Source organism: Muscardinus avellanarius (assembly GCF_963383645.1).
Source record: "Muscardinus avellanarius genome assembly, chromosome: 7".
In the NCBI taxonomy this organism is placed as follows: Eukaryota; Metazoa; Chordata; class Mammalia; order Rodentia; family Gliridae; genus Muscardinus; species Muscardinus avellanarius.
Window position 1 is genome coordinate 11,708,222 of NC_137793.1, and position 26,264 is coordinate 11,734,485.

Consider the following 26,264-nt stretch of genomic DNA (forward strand, 5'->3'; position numbering starts at 1 on the left):
CTGCCTCTTGTTTCTTGGGCCCTATATGTTCCAGGTTCTTTTCCTACTCTTCGACATCTCCCTTTTCCTTGCTAAATATGACTACTCCTTAACAGGGCAGCCACAGCCTCTTCTTTTTATAGTCTCCCACCTGTCAACCCCATCTAAGCGTGTGGCTTCAACACTCACCTTCCCAGTCAATTATCCTTGACCTGCGCTCCCCTCCCAGCTCCAGGCCCCACGTCTGCCCAGCCGCAGTCTTCCCCACAGAGAGATCCTGCGTGCACGCAGACACATCTCCCTACACCCTCTAAAGTCCGCCTTCTACCTCACCCCCTCCCTATCCCCATTCCCCCTGCTCCACGCACCTTCAGATAGCTCCTCCCTCCTCTGAGCAAGCCAGGCCCTTGGCCTCAGTCTTCTTCATCAGATCCAACCGCTGCCAGAGTGAATTCTAGGTTTCTGCCTACAGGTCTCCCTCCCAGGCTCCACCCCAGGCTCTCTTCCTGAGGGACCCAGCCTTTTCCAACACTGCATTCCACGGGGCTTTGCACATACCAGGTGCTAAAAGAGTGGACACATCCTGAACGCCACAGTGGGAATGCACAAAGTCCATTCATGTCTCAGCAGAGAGCTCCCTTCCTCTCAATATTCTCACACCATCGTTCCCTCTGAGCAACCATGTGCCAATACTTAGCTAGACTTAGTGGCGGGGACTGCTGCCACTGCCTCCACTAATACTAAGAGGACTAATAATAACTAAATGGACGCCCAGTACCGACTGTACTGACTGCGTACTGGCTCAGTACTGACTGTGATAAACATTTGTAGGGATTATAGCACTTAATCTGGACCGGCATCCTATGAGTAACTGAGTAACTTCCTTGCCTTCAAGGAGCTCAGCACAGCAAAGACAGACAGGCCCTGAGACCTCCATCGCAAGGTACTGAAAGCTACGAAGGGAAATCACAGAGCATACAGGATTGCCTACAAGGAGACACAACCGAGGGCCAAAGGTACTTTCCTGGAGATAGCAGGCTTCAGTGGGTATCTGAGGACAGAAAGCAGAATAAGCCAGTAAAAGTGAAAAGAAGAAAAAGCCTAAGCCTATCAAGGGACCAGGCTAGCCTTGAGAATCCCTGGTCCTAAAAGAAACCAGGCATTATGACAGAAAGTGAATGCTTTCCTGAGCAGGATGCCTGATGCTGCAATGGTCCTATACATCTGAAATGGAGAAGCCTACTTCATTCAGCTCATCTGGGCCACGGGGACCTAGGTTCAGGTTCACCTACCAAGCAGAGTTCCTATTTTCCATTCGCATTTAATCACAGGATGCCGGGATGCCCTTATAAACAAATCCCTCATAGAATTCTACTCTTAAAAAAAATCATTCATGGTTCTTATTATTTTAAGAACTTCACCACTAGCTATTAGCACAATGCAAGGATGATTGGTATGGTAGATTCCAAATCACCAAAAAAGCAGACGCTCTAGGAATCCTACAGAAGTACTCCATGATATCACGCAAAGAGCTTTTGACTTTGAGTAGCATAATTATAATCCAATGTGGCGATTCTTTTAGGCAGCCCACAGGATAGGTAGGGTCACCTTCTCCACAGAACACAATGGGTTTTTTTTAATTTGCAACACCTGGGACACACTTTGTTTTTCTGTTATCTCTCTCTCCCTCTCTCTCTCTCTTTTTTTCTGCAACAAAACAGAATCATACCAAGCCCTTTCTTGTCGATCTAAATTCTCTGTGTTTCCTTTACCGTAACCAATGTACTATAAATACACAGCTTTTGTGACATCAACGCAAAGTTTTATTGTGCCGTTAGCTTTGATAGAAAGCGATGCAGAAAGTTGTTTAGAAATTAAATATCTAAAACAAGCTATTTTAAAATCCAGGGCCCTCACTATTTCATGTCTGCAATGAAGAAATTTCATCTTGGGGAGAGCAAGCTGTCTTTCACACCATATGGCTAATGGTGGTGCATAGCAATTAGCCAGGCTGATTAATGGTGAACAGACTCTAATTTTATGCTTATAATTGAGCCTGCATTTGCACCCCTGGTGCAAATTCAGCACATCCCAACTTCCACTTATAAGAGGCAAGAAATCAAGAGAAATAGGATGGTGTGGAAAGTGAGAATTTTTTTTTTTCCTAAAGCCCCCTAAAGAGCATCAGATTTGCAATTTAAAAGACTGTTAGCCACACAATAGATGACAGGTTTGTGTAATGGGGTCATGGCTGCCTGGTAAACAAACAGTACCCCTTCACATCTATAGGCAGCCAGGAAAAACTGTAATCTGTAACATTAGCAAGATGACATTTTTAATATGGCTTTTTCCTCTTAGCCACGCGGTACAAACAGCGTCATTTGCCTTCGGTGGCTTGAGAATTTTATTTTTGCTATTTTTATGTTTCTGAAAAATAGAGAGAACATCAGCAATAAAGAACAGCAACCAGCATAATAAAGCACTTTGGACCAATGAATTTTAAGAACAAGAAAAATATAAACTGCATTAATAGAGGGTAGGCCTGTGCGTGAAAGGGATAATATATCTTTAAGTGTTTCAAGAATAGAATTATTTCTAGCACAGTCCAAACATGTGCAGATACGAGATGCAAATCTATGATATATAGATTATTATTCAGCCTATTGGTTGAGATCCATCTTCCTGTCTGTCTCCTATTTTGCTAGAATCACATGTGGTGGGACATGGAAAATTCAGTCTAATGACATACTAATTGTAGGAAGCTAAAATAATAGAGAAATGATGGGGGGGGAATGGTCAGACAAAGGAGGTCATGTTTCAGTGCTTTTCAAAATGGATTTTACTCATTTAATTCTGAAAGGTGCAACTCAGTTTCATTGCATAATTGTTACATACACCATAACGCTAATTTTTGTCTAGCAATAAAAAAATACATATTTTTGGATTCTGCTACTGCCTCAAAGTTGGAGAAAAACAACCTGTTTTTGGAATAATTAACAAGTTTTTGCAAATCACTGAGGTGGAAACTTGTGAAAAATTCTATATATTTTGGAGAAAACGTTTTAGATTTTTTTTTTTAAAGAAAGAACAAATGAAATGTTTATAGACACAGAAGAAGTTGATATTTGGGATTTTACTCGGGAAGCCCATCAAGCCCTTTAGATTCTATTTCCACCTGTAGAGCTTTAAGATTGCTTTTCCCCCTCAAGTCCATGAGCAGCAAGTCAAGGCCACCCAAGCCGAGGTGGCAGCTAAAGTCCTAAAGGGATCGGTTAGTAATAGTCAGCAGCCAAGCATGCTTTGTGCCAGGCAGAGCTGCACGGCTAACAAAGCAATTAGTAGCCTTTCTCTGATGCACAGTGGCATCTTCGTGCTTTATCCAATTACTCTGAATATATTGGGAGCAAAGTGCTGGTGTTATTTAACCGAGAATAAAAATACAAGTTAAAAGGCTGTTCCCTGACCTACTCCTTTGCATGTAGAGGTCTGGCCTTGGCCACAGAGGTGAACAGGGTCTGCTTTGCCAATTTTCAAATATTGCTTCAGTCCAATCACAGGCAAAAACAAAGACACTCTTTTGTGAGTACCATGGATTTATATACCTTTTACAGATTCATCTTGGCCATTTCTTCTGAAAGCTCAAAGCTCACTACCTCTAAGAAATATTACTGGCAATGTCAGCTATAGACAGGGTAACTCAGACGCAAGGGGGAAGAAAAGACAGAAAATTACCACATGCAGTTCAAGGAAGAATCATACCCTCTGTATGAATAGTCACATTTGTAAGTGAGAGAATTTAAAAGTGTGAACTATAAGCCCACCACAGTGGTGCAGATCTGTAACCCCAATACTTGGGAGGCTGAGACAGGAGGATTGCAGGTTTGTGGCCAGCCTCAGCAACTTAGCAAGGCCCTCTGCAATTTAGTGAGATGCTATTTAAAACTAAAAAGCAAAATAGGGCTGGGGGTAGGGTACAGAGGTAGAATGTCCCTTGGTTCAATCCCCAGTACCAGACACACACACACACACACACACACACACACACACACACACACACACTTAATTTTTAAAGGAGGAATAAGGAGACTATAACTTTCAAGTTCATCCAGACAAAAACCTTTGCTGATCTCAGAACTCTTCATTTTACTAGCAATGCCCTTGAGCACCTATATTAATACTCAAAGGGTTATATTGTGTTTTATTCAATTGAAGGAAGAAGAGGAAGACACTGCTTTGTGTCCATTGACAGTGTGAGTCCAAAAGGGAAATGGCTGTCTCTGGGGATGAAATCTGATAAAGAATTGAGAACTACCATGAAGCCTGACCCTTGACTACCAAATACTCACACCTAACCATTCTTCCCTGGACTGTCTCCTAGAAGCAAGATCAATGTACACCCAAAAATAGACCTGGGTTCACCTACATTTGAGATACAGATTCATCTTTTCTTTGCTGATTACAGAGAGAGAGGGCCCAAGGACTTTCTTACCTGCACATGATCTCATGCGTTAGCAAGACTCGGCACATTTCAGGGTTCTTGTCTTGGCCTTCATACACTATGGCCTGAAAGAGAGGCATGATTTTAGCTAAGAATGGAGCCAGGGTAGCAGAAGGCACACGGCAACAGTGGAGTTCCTCACTGCTTCACCACTACTGAGAGTCAGCTTGCTTCTCAGAGTCCAAAACCTCACTGAGCTGTCTCCAGGTACATGGTTCAGGGTCGACCCAAATGGAGTGAAACAGGAGACGGCCCCCTCGGCCCTGTCAACCACTTCCTTATGCTGCACATCTCTGGATCAGCCTGTGAGATGGGTTTCTGTTGTCAAGACAACCATAATTCTCCTTTCAATGCAGAATAAAAAATAATAATAAGTCTAATCAATCAGGAAGGAAGCCCTAGAAGGCTGGGCAGATTAAGATATTATTTATTCTAAATATAGAAAAGCATGTGGCTTTGATGTTAAGTGGTAATGCATTGGCCTCTCGTTTTACTACTTTCAGCCTCAACATTTTGGGTTCTCTGGTGAGCAGTAGAAGAGAAATGTAGGTGAAGCTTCTGAGCCCAAACACTGATTGTGTATCATTTTTAAGAGTCATCAGGACAGAATCTTCCCACAAATAGGTGAAATATATACTTTCTCAAAGGTATATGCCTACCCAAATAGGACCACTGGCTTGCATGTGCTATGTGTGGGGATCTTAAGCCATGGAATTATCCTCCTAAACTAAGCAGAATTCGATCTTTTTTTGTGTGTGTGTGGTTATGGTGGTACTGAGGGTTGAACCTAGGGGCATTCTACCTCCGAGCTCTATCCAATTTTATTTTTATTTGAAACAGGGTCTCACTAGGTTAGAGTCTTACTACTTGCTGAGGCTGTCTTCAAACTTGTGATCATCCTGGCTCAGCCTCCCAAGTACTGGGATTACAGGCATGTACCACCATTTCCAGCTAGATCTCAGTTTCAAAGTCTGGAGTCCCAAATCATCTAACCAGCCACGATAGTGGGTTTTGTCTACTTTGTTTTCTAGTGTGTGCACAACATTAAGCTTTGTGACACCAAGAAGGTTCCCTGAGGCCCGACTTCCTCATAGATCCCGGGCCAAAGAAAAACACACGATGATGAACAGAGCGGCGCTGTGCACAGGAAGCACTCAACTAATTTAACACTGCGTCACTGCATAATACTAATATAACACAGCCTCGAATTGTTAATAAAATTACTTTCACACATTCACATAGCCCTCATTTTCTTGGTGACAAAACTACTTAAATTAATCAGAGTTTGTTCTTATGTAGTAGATAAAAGACGCCATGGGAGCTAATAGTTGGTTCTAATGCACTTTGGTTTTGAACCTGGGATCTTCAGAGCCTGCTAGCGATGGGTACAACTTAAGACCCAGTGTGTGCAGACCCTTGGAGTGAATCCTAGTTATGATCACTGACCAGAAGATAAAACAAACTTCGCAGTCAGGCGTGGTAGCACACACCTGTAATCCTAGTACTTGAGAGGCTGAGACAGGAGAATCACAGGTTCGCAGCCAGCCTCAGCAACTTACTAAGGCCCTCGGCAACTTAATAAGACCCTGTTTCAAGTTTAAAAATATAAGTAAGGCTAGGCGTGTAGCTTAGAGGCAGAATCCCTCTAGGTTCAATCTTCAATATCACAAAAAAGAAAAATGAAAAATAAAAACTTTGCAACAAGTTAAAAATTGAAGAAAGGAAGCGGGTTCAAGGAGTGCTGTGTGTCTATTTGCCTCTTTAGCCCTGAATTTCACCACAATGTATGATTACAATGTATCAATAAAAAAATTTGAGAAACCCGGGAGTGGTGGTGCACACTTATAATCCCAGCATTTTTTTTTTTTTTTTTTTGGTGGTACTGGGGTTCCCAGAAGCCCTTCTACCTCCGGGCTACACTCCCAGACCTATTTTAACATTTTTATTTGGAAACAGGGTCTCCTAAGCCAGCGCGGGCAGCTGGCTTCGAACCTGTCTCTGCCTCCCAAGCGTGGGGATTACAAGTGTGCGCCACCACGCCCGGCTATAATCCCAGCATTTAAAGGGAGACTGAGACTGGAAGATCGCAGTTCATGGAACAGCCTTAGCTACTGAGTGAGGCCCTTTACAACTCAGTGAGACGTTGTTTCAAAATAAAGAATAAAACATAGGGCTGGGGGTAGAGCTCAGAGGTAGAATGCCCCTGGGTTCCATCCCCAGTACCACACAAAAAAATTGAGAAAAAAAACCAATTCTCTACTATTGGTTCAACGAAACCATTTTTTTAATGTACAGTCTATGATTACCCTGTATTTGTGAAATATTTTTACTTTCACATAATTGTAAGCTTACAGGAAAGTTACAAAAAATATAAAGAAGTCCAAAATACTTGTTACTCAGGATCTTCAAAGGCTTGCATTTTGTTAAATTTGCTTTTTTTTCTTTTCTCTATCTTTCCCCTAAATAATTCTTTACTAAATCGCAGACGTGTCCTCAATATTTCAGCATGTATTTCCTTAAAACAAGAAATTATCTTCCATAACCAGACAATTATCCTAAATCAGAAAATTAACATTGATACAATACACTAATCTAATCTCCAGACCTTATTGAGATTTACCAATTACCCAATAAAGTCCTTTACAGCAAAAGAAAATCCAATACAAATCACTGCACTTAGCTGTCATGTTGCCATTAATCTGGAACATTTGTGAATCTTTGTATTTTGTGACGTTGACATTTTTTAATAATACAGGTCAGTTATTTTGTAGAACCCCTTTCAATTTGGGTTCTTCTGAGTTTGGGGAGACTCAGATTAAAGTTATATACTTTAGAGCAGGAACAGTAAAAGGGTGATGCAGAGTTCGCCCTATAATAGGCCACGCTGTGGACTAGTTCAACCTCTGGCAACAAATGCTGACCATCTGGTTAAGATAAGGAAATCATCAGCCAGGTTTCCCCACTATAAAATTATTACTTATTACTTATCTTCTGGGGGAGATCATCTACCTTATGCTAATATTCTAATGCCTCATATTTACACCTACTATTCTTTGCAGAGATAGAATGATTCTTTTCTGTATTCTTAAAAGACCTTCTCAAATTCCCAAGAAGTAACTTTACCCAAGAAAATGCATTAGTTAAAAAAAAAAAAAAAAAAAAACGCTCTAGAAACCAAAATTTCTATCTGCCTGCTTTATTTCCTGCCATCGCTGCTGGAAAATAATAAAAAGCACAGTAAATTACTGATTAGTTCTCATACAAGATGCTAAAAATTCAAATGATGTGTTTCTGCTAAATCACTAAATATCACTAAAAGTATTAAATATCACTAAACTGTATGCTCTCTAAATGCTCTAGATAACCTCTGTTCCAACTTTAATATTTGTCTTGATAAAATAAAACAAGTTATTTGGTAAATAAATTCATAGATATCGGTGAGGTTCCCCCTACTGTATAAAAGGGGTTCTGGGGAAGAGGGGAGAATATCAATTACATTAGATATTCTCATTTTGATTCTTTCTAAATACTATGAATGTTATTTTTACTGAGGTTACTGGTTCTATTGAACTCAGTGGGCCCATAATGGTATCTGATTAAAGATGCTGAAATGCAAATATGCTCATGACTCCCCTAAGCAGGAAATTTAGATTTCCAAAAATCCCAAGTTTTTTCCTTGTGTAACTAAACAATTCTGTTTAAGGTCCATATGAGTCTCCGTAACGCATCTCTTTACCAAATACCAAACTGCCACTTGGCTTCTGGCAGTGGAATTGAAACAGAGAGTCTTTCTCCAAGCATAGAAAAATGAAACCATGAGTTTGGATTTGCTTAGAAATAATTAGGAACTGTGAGAAGGAACAGAACCATGGAGTTTCTACTCTCCCTTTCTTTGGGCCTACATAGAGCAATATTTCTCAACACATAGGAGCAGAGAAAGAAGTTGGTTCTGTGGCTTCTGAAATAGAAGAAAGTGAAATTCCACCATGGGATAGAACTAAAACCCCATAGCCAAGCCAGGGGGTGGGGGGGGGGGCTGGGTGAGGCAGGTTTGTAATCCCAGTGCTTGGGAGGCGGAGGCCAGAGGACCTCAGTTCACAGACAGCCTCGGCTACTTAATGAGGCCCTCTGCAACTTTGTAAGACCCTGTTTCAAAATAAAGAATAAAAAATAGGGCTGGGGATGTAGCTCAGAGGTAGAATGCCCCTGGGTTCCATTCCCAGTAAAACACACACACACACACATCCCATAGCTACAATGAACTAAAGCCCCACTTTAAGAGAGTTAGCTTTTGAGTGGAATTTAAAGACAAAACCCCCTTCAACTTCACCATACACACCGAGGCCCCAAAATCAACACTCCGATGGGAGCCCTGAAGATGCAATCAACTTATTTGGATGAGAATTTCCTAGGCAAAGTGGTAACAATAAGACAACATTTAAAAAATAAGACCAAGTTCTCCCTCCAGCTTGTCATCCCAACCGAAAGCCCTAGATCAGCCCCTCTCCCTACATTTAGCACACATAGAGGAAAAGTTCACACTTTAGGAAAGTCAAACTTTCAACCTCAAGGACTGGGACCCTCTACCACCAACTTATGGAGGTAAAGTTTCTGCTTTCCTTCCTATTTTCATACGCTCCTGTGGGGTATGCATAAAGCTCGGGTGAGTTAGGATCAGCTGGGAAATCCCAGGAGCTTATAAGCAGCCTTGACTATTTTAAGAGAAGCCATGTTAATAGACAGCTGGTTTCGGGCCCAGACAATGGAACCCCAAGAAGAAGGCTCACTGTCATCCTCCACAGTAAATCATGCGTCTGCTCCCTGGGAGGAGAGGGGTCTGCTTCAAGAGTGGCAAAGGCAACCATGGTTTAAATAAATCAATGTGTTTATCAGGAGTGAGGGCATGCGGCCCGCTACAAAGATGAGTGGGAGAGGGGAAGAAATTACACAAAATGCATTCTTCCCATAATCCAGCAAGGGTGAAGCCAGTTGAGGCTGCTAAGCTAGGAACTAAAAACTAGGATATCAACTGGAGAATGGTGTTTACATTAATCCTGCCAGTGGCAGATCGATCCCTTAAGGCGGTAGGAATGCTTATACAGGAAGAAAAGTAAGAGGGTAAAAACAGCAATAACTTCATCTCAGCCTTAAAAACCTGGCGATGCAGATAAACAGGTTGTCAAAAACAAATGCTTAGAGCAGATTTCTTTTTCTGATGTGCTACTCTACCTTTTCTAAATATTATCCTCTAATAAGCAGATGGAAAATATTGCCTCTTATTTTTAATACTCTCTTCACTTTCAGATTGAGGTTTTTTTTTTTTTTTCCCCCTCCCTGGATTCCTTTTTATCATGAACTAAAGAAGAAAAACAAAACATAGGAGTTGTTAAACTTTCACATCCTTACGGGACAATAGCGCAGGAAATGTTACTGTTAGAGGGTACATGCCATCGGTTTCAAACGCCCGATTATAAATTAACCTGCAACACCTTTGAAAATCAGTGCATCAATGAACTAAGTGTGCCTCCACAAGGGCTGTCTGAGGAAGACATCTTTGCGTGCACCTTTACCCCTGCTCTGCAAAAATAGCACCGAGTCTTAACAGGTCATTGAAATTTATTACGGATAAAGATTGCACAGTTAACATACACCAGGATCTCACTTCAAATAGGATGCCCAAGGAAATAGGGAGAGCTGAGGAAGGCTTTTCTTCATTCACTTTTCTAATAGTTTTAACTCTTTGTGGGGGAAGTGCTAACAAGAATACTTTTGATGTTGGTTCAGCAAAATCTGAAAGATTTTTAGAAACAAAATGTTTCCATTAAAAGTCTTTCTGAATTTGCAACCAAACAAAGACTTGACATCAATAGCTTTTAAAAGAAAAAAGGAGAGAAGATCATATATGACTAACAAAAGTCCTAACTTTGCACTCAAATCAAAACAGTGACCTAGCCAGGCGTGGTGGCACACGCTTGTAATCCCCATGCTTGGGAGGCGGAGACAGGAGGATCGCGCAGGTTCGAAGCCAGCCTTGCTGGCTTAAGAGACCCTGTTTCCAAATAAAATATAAAATAGGTCTGGGAGTATAGCCCAGAGGTAGAAGGGTTTCATCCCCAGTACCAAAAAAAAAAAAAAACCCCTAAAAACAAAACAAAACAACAACAACAAAAAAAACAGTGACGTAAAAAATGTTACTCCTTTTCCACATACAAAAGTCCAAATCTAATTTGCCACCTTGGGGAATAAGTTGATGAATGTATAAAGTACCTCTTTTAACCAGAAGAGAAATATTCTCTGAATATAAACTGTCACCAAGCCCCTGGTAGCAAATTCCTAAGAACTGAATTAATCAAAAAACAATATAAACACCTACAGTATCAACACACTGTAATAATAACCATTACATCTGACTAAGCTTCACTGCTTGTCATTAAAAAAAAAAAAAATAGCCAGGCATAGTGATATACACCTATAATCCCAGCATTTGGGAGGCTGATTCAGAAGGATCACAAGTTCAAGGCCAGCCTCAGTAATGTAACAGGACCTCAGAAACCTAGTAAGACCCTGTTTTAAAATGAAAAATAAAATAAGGCTGGGGTATAGCTCAGTTGTAGATAGACTCTGGGTTCAATTCTTAATGCTAAGTAAATAAATAATAAAAATAAAAAATAAAAAGCACTTAGCTAATATGGTTCTAGAAATTTCCAATAGGTAAACAAGGCCTAGTTAAAAAATTAAATCATGCCAAAGAAAACACTACAAATCTGACATTTCATAAGCAATTGTGTCAAACAGCAATCCAACATTACTAGTGGGATACAATTTAAAAAAAAAAGATTATTTTGCTTCAATTAGCAGCTCAAGTCCTGGTGAACAAATTGCAAAGATGTAATTTCAGCTCAGCAGCTGAGCCAGTCCATTTTCAGAAGTGAATCAGGAAGGTTGCAAAGGAATGAGATCATATTGAGTGTGCAGTTCAGTTACATCACAGCCCTGCATAAAATGTCAACGCAAACCTGAGGCCCTGAGCCTTAGGATGCATCTTTTCCTTCTCAACTAAAACCCCTGATATTACTCAAATTCCCTAAAGAAGAGAAACGAACTAAATCATTCTAACAAACCCATGTTTTATTTCTTTTCCTAGCAGCAATAAAAGATGTTTTACTCACATGGTAACTACATTTACATCTATGTTTGTAGATACAATTGACTCTGCCAACTCAATGGAACAATAACAACAACAACAACAATAACATTAGAAATAATAAGAGCCGCTAATTTATTAAACACTTAACATGTGTCAGTCACTGTTCTAAGCTTCTTATGTGTGTGAATTCATGTAATTCTCACAACAGAGCTTCGAGGCGGGCACTATTGCTATTTCCATTACTCTGATTTTGAATGCTTAGATATTTTATTGCTAAGACCAAAACCTTCTTGCTCAAAAACTATGTAAACAATTCACCAAGGTCCACACACTCCTGCACCCCTCTTGGTAATATATAAGTAAAGGCAGAGATAACAGACCGTCAGTTCAGTACCGTCATACAAGTTCGATAAATGCACCCCTACTAATATGTTCGTTTTTAATGCTGTTCAAACATTCACATGGAAAGAGCTCTAGCGTAAATATCCCCGAACAAATGGCTGTGTATTATCCAGGAGGGAGCAGTTGGACCGCCAGACTGGGGAAGTACTAGGCCATCTGGCTCCGGCAATCTCTCCAAAACCATCAGCTTTGTTTTCACCCCCAGACTCCAAACAACACATTTTCCACTGTGATGAGTTTACATTTTCCCAAACACAGGTCCTGATCATGCATAAAAATTCCAAACTTTTTCATTCCTCTATGTGCAAGGAAATTTAAATCACCTGCATTTTTGACATATTACCAAGCTGCTGAAATATGGCCCCTGACTATAAACTTGTCCCATCCTTTTTTTAAATTAAAAAAAAAATTTGATTTTGTTTGTTTCTCTAAATAGAGGGACGCACCTCTCTGCAGGCCTGGTGAATACCTTGGGAACTTATTGATACACTAAAAATGTATTTATCTACCAATGAAGAACTAGGAACTGAAAGGGTTGCTAATCAAATCTATGTAGCCGTGGTGGGATATAATGAAACAATCAATGGGGGGGTATACTTTCCTCAATAACTTAAAGTACTGGGAACATCAAAACAAATAAATAAAGAAGTCTAGCTGGGAGGAGAAATCTGGCAGGATTTCTGATTATTACACTTTAAACACTGTGCCGGGTGCTGCATAGGGAATCCTCACCCCTCCCACCTTTAACCCCCTTTCAAAGATTATGTGACTGTAGTTATCCCCTCTCCAAAAGAGCTTTTGTTTGGGGGCAGGCAACATTTCGGTTTTGATACGTTTCTGAAATTTGGTATACTTTTGAGTGTCACGGAAGAATATATCACTCTTAGCAAGATGGTAGGAAGGGAGTGAGCTAAAGTTTTGTTTTGCTTTTTAACTACTTAAAGTTAAATTCTCCCACTAAAGCAATCACAGAAAGTAATCTATTTCAAGAAGTACAAAAAAATAAGGTAAACTTCAGGCCTCCCCCACTCAGTTCTTTTGAGCTTCTGCGATAGATACTGTTTCTGGATGCAACAGCCAGAAACTTCTGGATCCTACAGGGCCTTTTGCACGCTCTCAAACAGAATACCAAAACCAGTTACATAAAAACAATCTCTTTTTAGTCCAGCTGAACTTGGTTTTGAAACGCCATTCCCCAAAGCAAGATTTCTACTTCTTAGTTGGTGAACAATTTTTAAAAATATATCCTATGTAATTCACAAGGGAGGTTTAGGGAGAAGGAGCCCCAGACCCTTATATATTCACTTGCTGTGAAGCTTGATCATTCCTGGTAGAGTCCAAAATTAAGAGTCATTATCCAAAACAGTCTAATGAGACCCTCAGAAAAGGTATGAAATACTGTGTCGTATCAATACATCTTGGCTGGTTGAGTACATTTCTGTGTGATCTCAATGTTGCTAATTCCACTCAAGATCAGGAATCGGTGATGAAAATGTAGAATGCACAAATGCATGTCACTTGTCCAGGGAGGATTCCTTTTGAATTTGAATTCCAGCTCGTGAGTCAAGGATATGACATCACGTAAAGAAAGCCACATCTCTAATATGAAAAATATTACGATAAGCAAGCAACTAGGAAAACACTCTTAAAGAGGCAAGGTATTCTGCCACAATTTACAATGTTATGAGAATTCATCACATCACACAAACTATTCCATTCTGCAGTCTAAAATTGAAATGTGGAGCCCATCAGGAACTCTTGGGGGAGAGTGTAGCTGTTTAATTAGTCAGCTGATGCCAAGCCTTACTTGTGATTGAAGGGGCCGCCGTACATTTAAGAAAAACTGAAAATGTACAAAATTTGACATCAGACTGGGTATGTAATTATCATAGAATAATTTCAAGCTAGTATGAGGAGCCACCGTTTGATTCATGAAAGCTAGTGTAAATATTATATCACAGCTTGAGAAAGTGAGACCGCTTCATGCTGTTCTGTCTTTTGGAGAAGAGTGTATTAACTGTGTCCGCAAGAGGCTAACCTACTTTCCCAAACTCTTGCAGCATGTAATCAAAGAACAAGCACATCGATAACGAGCTGGGGTTACCTTTCAAAGCAAAAGTCACCAAAGAGGATTATTTATCTAATTATTATGAAAGCAAACAGGTGTGCCTTGAAATAGCCTTTTTCTTCATATTTTTACACTTAGACAATTCCTGAACTTTTTTCAGGTTACTCTCCACCAAAATATATACTTGCATACATCTATGATTTTAACAGTAAGATGTCATATAAGGCAAAAGGCCTTCTCTACCTGCTATTGTTTTTTTTTTAAAAAAGACATTATCTGTTCTTGTCCCTCTCTTCCTCTCCCTCTTCATAGAATGTATGATGGTACCAAATGGTGGGAGAATGCCTTTAGTTGCAGTTTTTCTTAAGCTCTATGACCTCGTTAGTAAAATGATATTTGATGTATGGCTTTATAAAGATCAAAAATTTATTCACCTGTCCTTTCCCTACGATAGTATTCAAAATCAGCTCATTTCATAATGGGGAAATCAATTCTTGATGACACTTTCTGTTTAGAGAGATCTAAAATAAAGTTTCCAAAAAGTTTAAATGAGATAGAATCACTTCAAACATCTACTAACTTTGATCTCCCTAAAACGGTTTGTTTCATGGTGCTGCCTATAATTTAACATTTCAGTCATAGATGTTGCACACAAAGACAGGCCTTATATACTTATTTGTGTGTTTTTTTTATCTTTTAAAAAGTAAATCCTAATAAACACATATGGAATACGCATTAGGGTTTGCATTCCTCCCCTTAGTCTTACCCCCTCCCCCTGTGCTAAGAATGGCAGGAAGGTACATCCAGAGTAGCAAAGACAATTTTTGGGAAGAAAAAAAAAAACACTATGCTTAAGATATTTTTGTTTTGGTCTTACGAAAGAAAATCAGTTACTGAAATTAGGCTTTTGTGTTTCTGCGTAGCAGGAACAAATTCTAACAAAACAGAGTCCACATGTAAGAGAATTATCCTACTTAATAATCAAATCCATTAGAGAAAATATGACCCAGTCTAAAAGTATAACTGGGAATTACTCTGAGCTATCATCTGAGAAATGAACAAAATCTTCAAGGAAGACAAATATTTAAGGGAAGTAACATGAAATTATTTCAATAAATATTTATTTATTATTTTAAAAATACATTGTGTACCCTGTGTTTTCTTCTACTTCGGTCATAATGAAATGTGAGAACACTCATCAAAATTTGCTGTTATGAAACTGGCTCTTGCTGTGTAGATTTAAAGACTGCTAACAGCATATCAACGTGCATTGCATGCAACGTATTTAAGGTATACATATCTAAAAGCAATTTTTAAATACACATGCATACCCAAATTTCTAACTTTCTAAGTCATCAGTTTCCTTATTAAAGAATTTTTTAAAAAAAAACAATAATTAAGTAAACAAATTTTAATCCTCTGACTAAATGTTGTTTAGTACCCAATGAACAACTTTTCCCTTTGTTCTCATTTCTTTTCCCCCACCCAATAAAACTGTCTCCTTTTTTTCTGCGACTAAGTCCTCCAACTACCTAACCAGCTAGCTACTTCATTCTGAAACTAAACTTTTCTTAAAATGAAGAAGAAGGGTGGGGGGGGGGGGGAAGCTCCTGTGTCTCATTAAAATGTCAGGCCTCTCTTCTGACTCGGCTCATAATTGTATCTTTTAAACCATAACTCAGCCTTAATGTGCACTGCCTGACACCCGCGTGTTGGGGAGCTTAAGAAATGCCGTCTATATACCTTTAAGACCGCAAGCTCACTGCCTGGCACCCTGCCAATCTTGGGGGCAAAAGGCAGGAGGTGTGTGTGTGTGTGTGTGTGTGTGTGTGTGTGTGTTTCTTTTTGCAAAATATCCTCTAACAACTGTGGCTCCCTCTTCCAATACTACCCTCCACAATCATTTCCCTTTAAAAAAAAAAAAAAAAAAACCCTGCAAAGTGGTTCTCTGTCTTCTCCACCCACCTTCCCACCTCTGGGGAAGCCGCCTTTGCTCCTTAAGCCCAGGAGGCCTGGCTGGCCTGGGTTGCAGAAGTTAAACTCCTGGCATCCCAGAGCCCCCGGGCACCTTCTGCACCCCCTGGGGCTCCCGGGCCCAGGCAGAGGAAGTTCAGCCCTGGTTCAGCGCACTCCGCTCGGGGTGGTCTCAGGTCCTAAGGCCTGGCTTCCCCTGGAGGGAAGGAGCCTTCCAGCTGCACCCCGTGCTCCCCACTGGCGGGAGAGAGCGCTTAACGGGCCCTGAAGGGCTTCGAGGGAGGTGCTCCCGGCCCAGCCTGGCTTTGAGCGTTTGGAGTTCCAGCCTCCCGCCGGGCAGCAGCCAGCTTCTCGACTCCCCTGAATTTTGTGACCTTAGCGTCACCCCCACGGCGCGAAATGAAGAAACTTACTTGTTTTGTCATGGAGTCAATGAGGCGCACGTAGAAATCCTGCTCGGTCCTTATCCCTAGGGGAGGCGGACAAGGAAAGGGAGGCTCGAATGAGAGGCAATCGGCTGCAGGAGGTGGGGTAAACAGTTAAACAAAACAACAGTAACAACCGCCGCCACCGGGAAAGGGCGTTTGGGCAGACGGGATTCCCACGGCCAGGAGTTCCCTTCCCTGGCATCCAGAGGGGACGCCGGCCTAGCCCTGGCTCTGCAAGCCAGGCTCCAAGCGCTGCCGCCAGAAACGGGGCAGGAGTCCCACCTGAACACCCTTCCTTCCCAGGCAAGGCCCCTCTGCAACCGCCTGGAGCAGCCCCGGCCACCTCGCCGCCGGGCCCCCTGACCCCGGGCAGGCTGGGGGCGGGAGTCTGGTCCAGCCTAAGGAGCGGGCCTCGGGGAGTGGAGAGAGAACCGCCGTGGCTCTGCCCCGGCGGAGACGCCCTAGCTCGGAGCACGAAGCCGCCCTCGGGCCACGGCGGGTTTCCCCCAGGTGAAACTTCCTAGGACCGAGCTCAGGCCGGTTCACCTGGAGGAGGCGGACTGAGATTGCTGCGGGCGCCTGGGTCCAGCGGGAGCTCCCCGAGCCCCCTGCCCTGGCCCGCAGCCCCGAGGTGCAGGCGCAGACCCGAAGGGAGCCTCACCGTTGCTGTACAGCAGCTGGAGTCGGTAGTGGATTCCGTTATTGGTCTTTTCGCTGTTGGCTTCCTAGTTTGCAGCAAAACGCAAGAACACAGGAGACGCAGGAGAGAGGTCGGCGTGAGCGAGTGGCCCAACTTCGAGGCATGATCCCCCCCCCCCCCAGCCACGACCCCCCAGTAGCAACCCAAAGGTGGCAAAGTGCGGTTCCTCCTCCGCCCCATCCCAAACTCCTCTCTCTCCCTTTCCAGAAAATTCCGTGGAGGAGCCTAGGAGCCCTCCTCTCCCCAGGGCCTGGGGACTCGGGCCTGGGCCATCAGAGGCAGGCGCTGTGTGGTGTGATAGTCGAGGACAAGTTCCTGCCGGGCACTCAAGCTCCTGGACTGTGCAGCGCCCTGGGCTCGCCCCTCTCCGGCTCAGGGGGCTCCTTTTGAACTTTTTTTATTTGGAGCAGGACTGGGTGCCGGGAGCCCAGATTCGTCCCGGACGGGAAGTGGCCTGGGGGACGCCCCTCGCAGGACTGTGTTACCTGTGCTTAGCACTCACGAGGAAGGAGCCTCCCACTGTGCGAGGCCTGCTCCCCAGTCCCGGGACGGGGCAGGGCGCTGCGCCCACTTACTTTTTCCTTCTCCACGAACCCCACAAAAGCGGTCCTCTCGATCTCCACGGGCTGGCCCTGTCTGTCGTAGAGGGCCAGGACGAAGTGGAAGAAGTTGGATTTTCGTAGATTGGACGGTGGCTGCTTCTCAAAGTGAGCCCGGGCCAGACCCACCCCGCTGCGGCCAAAGACTCAGAATTAGACGGCTGCACCAGTCACCAGCACACACGAGCGCATCCTTCAACGCCCACCTCTTCTGCCCCCAAAACATCCAGTGGGTGCCCTCCAAGACCCCTCCGGCGCCCTGGGCGCAGCCGACGGCCGGACAGCGTGTCTTTGCCTGTGCCTGTGCTCTTCCCCCCGGAGGACAGAGCACTTGTCCTCCAAACTTGCCAAAGAAGTGTGAAAAGTTTTGTTTTAGGTTTTGCGGGCGGGATGGAAGACTAAGCTTTTTCTCCTCCCTGAAGCGCGCTGCGTGGGAAGCCAGGAAAGTCGTGGTGGGTGAGGTTGGAAGAGCCATGGTTTACGAATCAGAGAGAGGGAGCCTGTGTATGGGTTGAGGCTAACCTGCCCCATCTGCCCGTCTCAGCTTGGTGGACAGGTGGGAATGAATGGAGACAAGATAGGTTTCTCCCTGCAGGGAACCTCCGACGCCCTCGCCAATTGCGGGTGCTTGGCCTCCAAAAAGCAAATTTTCTCCATCAAAACTTGCATGTGGAGGAGAAGAGTCCTGGGGAGGACTCCAGCTGTGTGTGTGTGGGGGGGGTCGCTATGGGAAAAACAACTGGAATGTTTTTTAAAGACTGTCCTGAAAAAGTTGCAGTGTTCCTACAAATAATCCTCACGCTGGTTCCAGGAACGGAGGCTGGGGGCGCCTGGGCAACAGAGGCCACTGACAGCCTGACCTGCCCAACACAGAGCGCAGAGGCGCACACATGCACAAACACACACGCCTGCGCGCGCACCCCACACACGCACACAGGCGCCGACTTTCACTTCCAGCCCAGTTACCCAATTCACTCTCACTCTCACGACCAACTACCCCAACCTTCTGTTCAGCAGGACGGGAACTGGGCTGGGGACACATTTCTCCAGCCCCGGGAAGCTGGCCATGATGTAATCAGTCCTGTCCCTTCTTCCCTTTCCGCACTCTGGGAGCCTGACAGGGCTGGGGGCCACCGGGTCTCCCACTCCCCTAAGCCCAGCCAGTGGCCGGCATTGGGAGGGCACCAGGTCTCACTTGGGACTAGGATGCCCTGGAAAGGGCACTGGGTGTGCCCAGGAAAGTTCCTCAAATCAACCCTCAGGGGCAGCGCCTCCAGGCCACACCGTCTAGCGTCTGGGGAGCCCGAGTGGGAGACGGGGTGGAAGAGGCCGAGGTGACAGGGCGTGGGGGAGGAAGACTTTTAGGAGATGTCAGAATTAAAGTTGGGAGTCGCTAGTCAAGGGATGGACTGAGAAAGAGCTGACGGCGAGAAAGAGAGGGAGAGGGAGGGAGGGAGAACCAGACAGAAGAAATAAGGGTAGACTCGCGGGAGAAAGCGGAGGAGACCGGAGAGATGGAGAGGAGGGGAGCTCGGAGAAAGGAGAGGAGGAAAGGAGGGATGGAGGTAAAAGGGGAAGGAAAATTAAAAGGATTGGAAGAAAAGAGAGAAATGGAAGGAGCGAGGAAAAGGGAAGCGAGGGAGGGGAAGAACGAGAAAAAAATAAAGGAGGGAAAAGAGAAGGAATAAGAAAAAGAGAAAGGGGGGTAAGAAAAATTAGAGAGCCAGCCAGAAAAGAAAGAGCGATCGCATATAAACACGGCTCTCCAGCATCCAGCTGGCGAGACGCTTCTTCGTCTGGGTTAAAACAAAATGAAAACGGCGGCGGGCGAGGCGGCGGAGAGCGCCGCGGAGCGCGGCTGCTCGCCCGGCTGCGGCTGCGGCTGCGGCTCCGGCTCGGGCTCGGGCTCCGGCCGCCGCGGGGAGCGCCGCGCAGCCGGCCGCGGAGCCCGGGGAGCCGAGCCGAGCGCAGCCGCCGCCCGGCCGCCGCGGTACCCACCTCTGCGCCGCCGTGTTGGCGTCCAGCACCCCGGCGCCCTGCATCCACGTCCGCACCGCGTTCATGCCGCTGCCCAGGGGCTCTTCCTTCATGCTGCTGCCAGTCCGCTGGATGCTTTCCTGAATCCCAAACATGAAAACAACCTTTTCTTGTGGAAAATCTCCTCCCCCTTGAAAATATTTAAAAAAAAAAAAAAAAAAGGAAAGAAAACGCCAACCAGAGGATTTTTTTTTTTTTTTTGAGTCGACGAACTCGCGCTTAGAAGATCAAGGCGGGCTGGAAAGCAAATTTTAAAAAAAAATGTAAACCTTCTCTCAAAACTGAGCGATAACCCGGAAAAGGGGGGAAAAAGACATTTAAAAAAGAAGAAGAAAGGGAAAATCCAACGAAAAGGCCAATTTAAAAAAAAAAATAGAGATGTATGCTTGGCTGTTGGGGGTTGTTTTTGGTTGGTTGATTTTTGGTTTGGGTGCTTTTTTTTTTTTTTTTGCTTTTTTTTGTAATAATCACAGGCCAGTGGAGGACAGGAGGGGCTGGAGTTTCCTTTTGTAGAGGTACCCTTCACTTGAAGAAGCAGGAAGAAAAAAAAAACTGATGGCAATTTAAGAAACAATAGATTCAACTCGCGCTGCAGGCTTCGCTACTTCAAGTGTCATTTTCCACAACCAGGCAAGTTTTTCCTCTCTCTCTCCTTTTTTTTTTTCCTCCTTCTCTCCCAACCAAAGATGTTTCTTTCCTTTCAGTGCGTATAGACGAGGACGCTGTTTGCCGTAGACAGATACACCAGGGAGGGTGGGGGGGAAGGGGGAGAGAGGGAAAGAGGAAGGGGGGAGGGAGAGAGAGATAGAAAGAGAGGAGAGGGAGAAAGAGAGGGGTGGACCCTGCTGGATGGAGATTCTGTTTTCTCCTTGCTAAAATAGAAGTGATTTGCAGGCTTTCCCTATGGAATCCAGTTTGACTCTCCCCAGAGCTAAACACAGGCACACTAACCTCAAAGGGAGGAGGCGGGGCTCGGGGCTCGAGGCCCCGCCCCTCCTTTGCATAACGTCATCCTTCCGCCTCGCCTGCGCCAATCGCAGCTCAGGAGCCGGCTGGCTGGCGGCGCCGGGCCACGCTCCCTCATTAACATCCTCCCCTCGGTGGCGCAGGGGAGCCGGTTAAAGTTCCTTGCAAAGTGGCGAGAGAGCGAACGCCGAGCGCCGGCATCTGGGCTGGGGCGCCGCGAGGCCGCGCGGAGCGGGGCAGGGGACCGAGGAAGGACGGGGGGGTATCCTGCCCAGAGACTGGAGCTGGAGGTCTGCATCCCGGCTGTTGCAGCCCCTTATTATCCTCTCTGCGCCCTGAGCGCGCTCGAGGCTCACGGGCTGCCAAGTCCTGCTCCGCTGTCCTGGGACGTCGGGGGCAAAAGTGGAGGAGACGGGAGAGTCCAGGCAGGAAAAGCAGGACGCGCGTCCCAGGTGCCCACCTCTTCGCTCCGAGGCGGGGTGGTGGGATGGAGTAAGGGTGCGCGAGGTCGGGGCTGGGAGTTCGGGGAAGGGACACTGTCTCCTCCTCGCTGGGAGGGCTGGACGAACCCAGGATCCCGGCAAGTGAGGCCCTGTGGGAGCCCAAGGAGTGGGAGACCCCCGGACCTGCCCCATCCTGGCCTCGGAAAGGCTCCTCGCTCCCCGGCTAACTTAGAAGCCGCGGGTGCGAACGGTCCTCACAAGCTCCCTTCCCTCGGGCAGCGGTGGAGGTTAACTGGGTGGAATGAATGGCCTCGCCCGGGCTGCGTTTTTAAATATTGCCAAATTCAATCTCCAACCGCCCCCTCCCCGGCCCAAAGTACTGTGCCCCCTCCTTTTTCTTAAAGTACCAAAGCAACAACAGTGTATAGTATTTATAATTAGTTGTACTATTTGGTTTCCGGAGAGAGGTGTCTTTCTGTTGAAGGGTTCTGTCCCTGCCATGTGTGTGTTGGGGGGGGGGGTGGAAAGAAGGAAGCCGAGGCAATGAAGAGGAGAAAAAGGGGGAAGAAGGAAGAAGGAGGGAAGAAAGGAAAAGAAAAAGAGGGGAGGAAGGAAAGAAGGAAGATTTGTCTTCTATCTCAGGTCTTTTGGCATATACGCTTGTGGCTGGCAAAGGAAATAGCTAGATGTTTCTGGGTAGTGTGCCCCATCATTTTTTAGCAGGTTGTAACCTCTAATAAGCACATGGTGAACTTCTGTTTCATTGCCCTCAAAGGAACTCTCTGCCTGCAGCCAAAGCTGCTAAGGATGCCTTCGGGGAAATTCCCAGCCAAAAAAACCAGGTCCCCTTTCTGCCAGCCGTCCTTGGCCCTATGATTTAGTGAACTCATAGGGTTAATGATGGAAAAAACACATTCCCGTGTAGACTAGAAGGAGACAGGTAAAGAGTTCTGCTTGGTGCTTCAGGCACAAGAGAGAAGTGGAGAGGCTTCTTAATTTCAAACTGGATGGTCCTGCAGGTGCAGACCATGGCTCTCAAATGCTGCTTATGGCTCCTGTCCACTTCTGAAGTGCTGAAGGCTTCCTCCCTGCTACCATAATTAATGCCACCTCTTCGAAAGGTGATTTGCTCCGTCAGCTCCCCCACAGAGTGTCCCAAGCTTCCTGGAAACAGTAGGTGCTCAGGAGGGGTAAATGGTAGAGACTGGCAAGGTTGTAGTCTTGTAGAGAGAAAGAAGAGAATGTGGGCCTTCTCCATCTCTATAGACTTAAAATGCACAATTGAAGCTGGGCCTGCTAAAAGTTTCCCAAAGCATTAACCTTAACCTGATGCCCCAGGCCTAAAAATTTCCCAAAGCCGACTCTTTCCCCCAGTTCAGGTAGGGGGAACAGGAAGCGGAGGCCACCCTCCTACCAATGAGTACCCAGATAACCCTGGCATCAACCCAAGTCTCCCTTGCCTTATCTCCTTGAATCTCCATCTTCCTCGGCAGTGAACGGTCTATAGGACTCCAGTTGACTGTGATGGGTATCTGTTCCCGTGATGGAGCATGTAAGGGGACCAGTGAGGGAACTGATCTCTTGGAAGTTGCCAGAGGAAGAAGAGACACAGTTGTTCTGAGGACCAGGAAGAGCGAGAGACACAACAGATAGGTTTCTGGTGTCACGCAGAACGCAGAAGCATCTGCAGTTTGTTGAGGTGCCTGATGCTGGCTGTCCCCAGGAAGTCAGCAGAGAGAAGGAAGCCAACAGCAGCCCAGTTTCTGCCCCAGAGCCAATCTCTCCAGAAACAAAATATGGAAGAGGCAATTTCCACCTCCACCAGGTCAGGGAAGGAAGACACATAAAAGGGGGCAGAAATCTTTTGATAAAACGAATTTCCTTCTGCCATGCAGAGGAAGCGGATGCCTCACCTGGGATGGTGAGCGTACTCTATTTTAATCAAGCAGAGTGTGTTCACAGTTTTCCTTCATGGCATCCTTGTGCTTACAACCTGGCTCTCCTCCGCTGTAGATGAATGTTTAGGAAGGAGGCTAAGGAGAAAGTCAAAAAGAAAGAGAGGCTGAAAACCTGGAATGACACCCTGGCCGGCAGAAGCAGAGCTTTTTTCTTTTTTTTTTTAAATAGATATTACTTGGTGAATATTGAACCACCAGCAATGGCAATTTTTTTTTGAAAAAAAATTCTTAAATACTTTTAAATCTTCCCCTTGAGTAAGGTTAGCACCACCTTCAGAAACAAAGCACGTGTGCTTGCGCGTGTGTGTGTGTGTGTGTGTGTGTGTGTGTGTGTGTACACGGGTGACGGTGAAGTGTGTATCAGGACTGGCTTCACCCTCTTTCCCTAATAATCCCATGCCCCATGAAGAGAGGCACTTGTGTGCAAAGCCTAGCCTAGCCTCTGTGGTCTGTCTGGGATTTGTTTTCAATGTAGTTTACAGACAGGGCTCTTTGAACCTAATCAGAGGGGCGGTCAGGGGCAGGTCTTGAAAATGCAGGTTCTCAGGACTTGTCCAGATCTGCAGGTCAGAGCCTCTGGTGTTGGTGCCTGGGAATCTATAGTTAGACATTTGGACTATCAATTTCATATGTATATGAAATATATATATATATATATGGCAAGACATATATTATCCAAGATTGTATATATCATGCCAGAGAAAGAAGGGAGAGAGGACCTATTCAGGAGAGGAAGATTAAAAATGCAATGCAGGGTTTTTTTGGGAAGCCACTGGAGCAGATTGGCGGTACCCTGGATCAAGTCTGCCCCTCTGAGCTTCATGAGCGCACAAGGCCAGGGTCCCTGTGTTCTCAGAGGCCCCAAAGGGTGGGCAAGGCTGCCCAGCTCCCAGGATCTCCGGGGCTGGAGGAAGAATCTCGAGCCCCTGAGCAAGCCCCCCTCCCCCAAACGCCCAATTTCTCCCCCTGCTTACCCCATCCTTTCTAAGGCACAGGGAACTCTTTTTTTTTTTTTTTTTTGAAAGGCATTGACACCTCAATCATTTCTGAAGGCTCAGGTAAAAGCACACCTTCCCCTTAAACACCCCCCCCAAAAAAAGTGAAAAGACCAGATAAAGACTGCCAAACTGAGATCCGTAGCAATGTCCCGGGCAAAGAAGGAATAAAATTGTCACTTCCCAGGGCAAAGAGGAAATGGAATTGTCACTGCTCGCCCGCCCCCAGGAGGCCGCACGGGGGACCTGTCGCTTCGAAAAGCCCCTCCATCTCCGCTCTCCTTGTGAGGGCGCTCCCAGAAGGGCCGCCTGTCCAGGGAAATGTCCTTTCACCTCTGCTCCCTGCCCAAAAAGGCTAGGAGCAAGGCGCAAGGACATTCCGTCAGGAAGGCCCGAAAGGAATGGGGTGGCCAAGTCCAAACCCACAAAGTCCTTCGCGTGAGGCCGGCTCCAGGGGAGCGGACCCCGAGGTGTGATGACTGAGGGGAGAGGGATGGAGGAGAGATGATCTGGGAAAGCAGACCAGCTCGGCTCAGCTCGGCGGCTCTGGGGGGAGGGGGTCTGGAGCTGCAGTCCCATTGCAGGAGACCCTTTTGCCTCCACGACCTCCCCGCGGCTCTCGGGGAGCGCATGGGAGCCTTGGCCACAGTTCTGGGATCCCGCTTCCGACCCCAGGGTTCCTCGGACACCCCCCTTTGCTTGCAGGGGCTGACCGGTGTTCCCAGTCCCTGAGAGCGCACCTTCCCCTGTGGTACAATCAAAGACCGTTGGTAAAGACCGGGCAGGCAGACTGTAGGGACCTGTGGATGTGTAGAACTCAGCCGGCTGAGGACCAGCAGCCTGGGCAAGGAATGGGACAAACCTTTCAGGGAGCTGGAGCGAGCCATCGAGCCACGGAGCCACCGAGCCACTGGCTCTCTAGGGTTTTCCCCAGGGCAGTCCCGATTAAAAATAGATCCAATTTGTCGCCGACTTTACCGGCATAAACTCACTGAATTTCCACCACAAACCAAGAAGGCAGATAAGATTCGTCCCCCTGCCCAATTTTACAGGTGAGGATGACCGAGGACCTGTGAAAGAAGTAAAATAAAAGTATCCGCAGTCACACCACTAGTGAAGTTGTCAGACCACGATCTATGGCCCCAGTCCCCATGCTCTGAACCTTGGAGTCTTTAAACCATCCACCCAACAGCAGCGCAAATGTACTACCCCGAAACTGCTTGTAGCTGTCCACCCTGGAGTCCCGCTCCTTATTCCAGAGGAGAAGAGCGCAGGTCGCCTCCCCAAAGAAGGAGAAGGGCCTGAAAGTTTTAACTGAACGCCTTCTGCACACTCAGACACCCGGTGTGGTGTGGCTCACCTCCCCCAGAGCACCCAGGACATGCTGCCCCAGCCCTGGTGGATCATTTACTCTGAGACCTCCAGTCCGTCTTCTGAGCTTCCCGTTCCTAGCTGAGGTCTTGGGGCTTACACAGCACATCCAGAGAAACAAGCTAATCACTGGATGCCCGTGGTATCCGTTGAAGGACAGGAATCTGGACACCTGAGCATGTGTATTTTTCAGGGTCCAGAGAATACAGCTGGGGACCCTGCCAAAAAGGATCTCTAAGTCCCAGGCTGCTCCATGCCCTGCGTCCAAAGTCCCCTAGCCTGCCGGGGGCAAGGGGGGTGGCGACCCCAGCTCTCTTGTTAGGGGGTGGTTCGGGAGTGCAAAAGGGAACTCTCTAGCAGTTTGGAAATTGGCGTTTCTTAAGTATGTGCACGCTCAGGTAAAAGAAATAAGGACCTGCGGAAGATTTGGAAAAGAGGAAACAATAGAGAGAGGAGGCCTTTTTACTTATCAGAAAGTCGAAGAGGAAAGGGGAGTTTCGCAGAGGAGTTGGAGATGCCCTTGTGATATAAAGTTTGCTGGCCGGGTCTTTTGGGCGTCCTGTCTCTCGATGCGGCTGTTTACGAATGCCGGGCTGCTGCCGTTTCTTTTTTTGCTACCTTTGTTTGTGAGGCACTCCTTGATGAGAGCTTGCAAATATGCTCTTGTGGGCGAAGGGTGGCTGCGTGAGTGTGCGCTTG

General features: G+C 45.9%; 1 protein-coding gene across 7 annotated transcripts in view; it reads right to left on the reverse strand.

The window, feature by feature from the left end:
• The window catches only part of EBF1 (EBF transcription factor 1), a gene marked incomplete at both ends in the record, with an annotated part of 425,505 nt that extends 405,578 nt beyond the window's left edge, over window positions 1-19,927 (reverse strand). For all 7 annotated transcript variants that reach the window (XM_080699121.1, XM_080699123.1, XM_080699120.1 and 4 more), the window contains 5 exons: window positions 4,469-4,542; window positions 16,482-16,537; window positions 17,158-17,221; window positions 17,772-17,928; window positions 19,794-19,927. In XM_080699121.1, the coding sequence (XP_080555247.1) occupies window positions 4,469-4,542; window positions 16,482-16,537; window positions 17,158-17,221; window positions 17,772-17,928; window positions 19,794-19,927 (485 nt within the window). The remainder of the gene's footprint in view (window positions 1-4,468; window positions 4,543-16,481; window positions 16,538-17,157; window positions 17,222-17,771; window positions 17,929-19,793) is intronic.
• Between the last annotated feature and the right edge of the window lie 6,337 nt (window positions 19,928-26,264).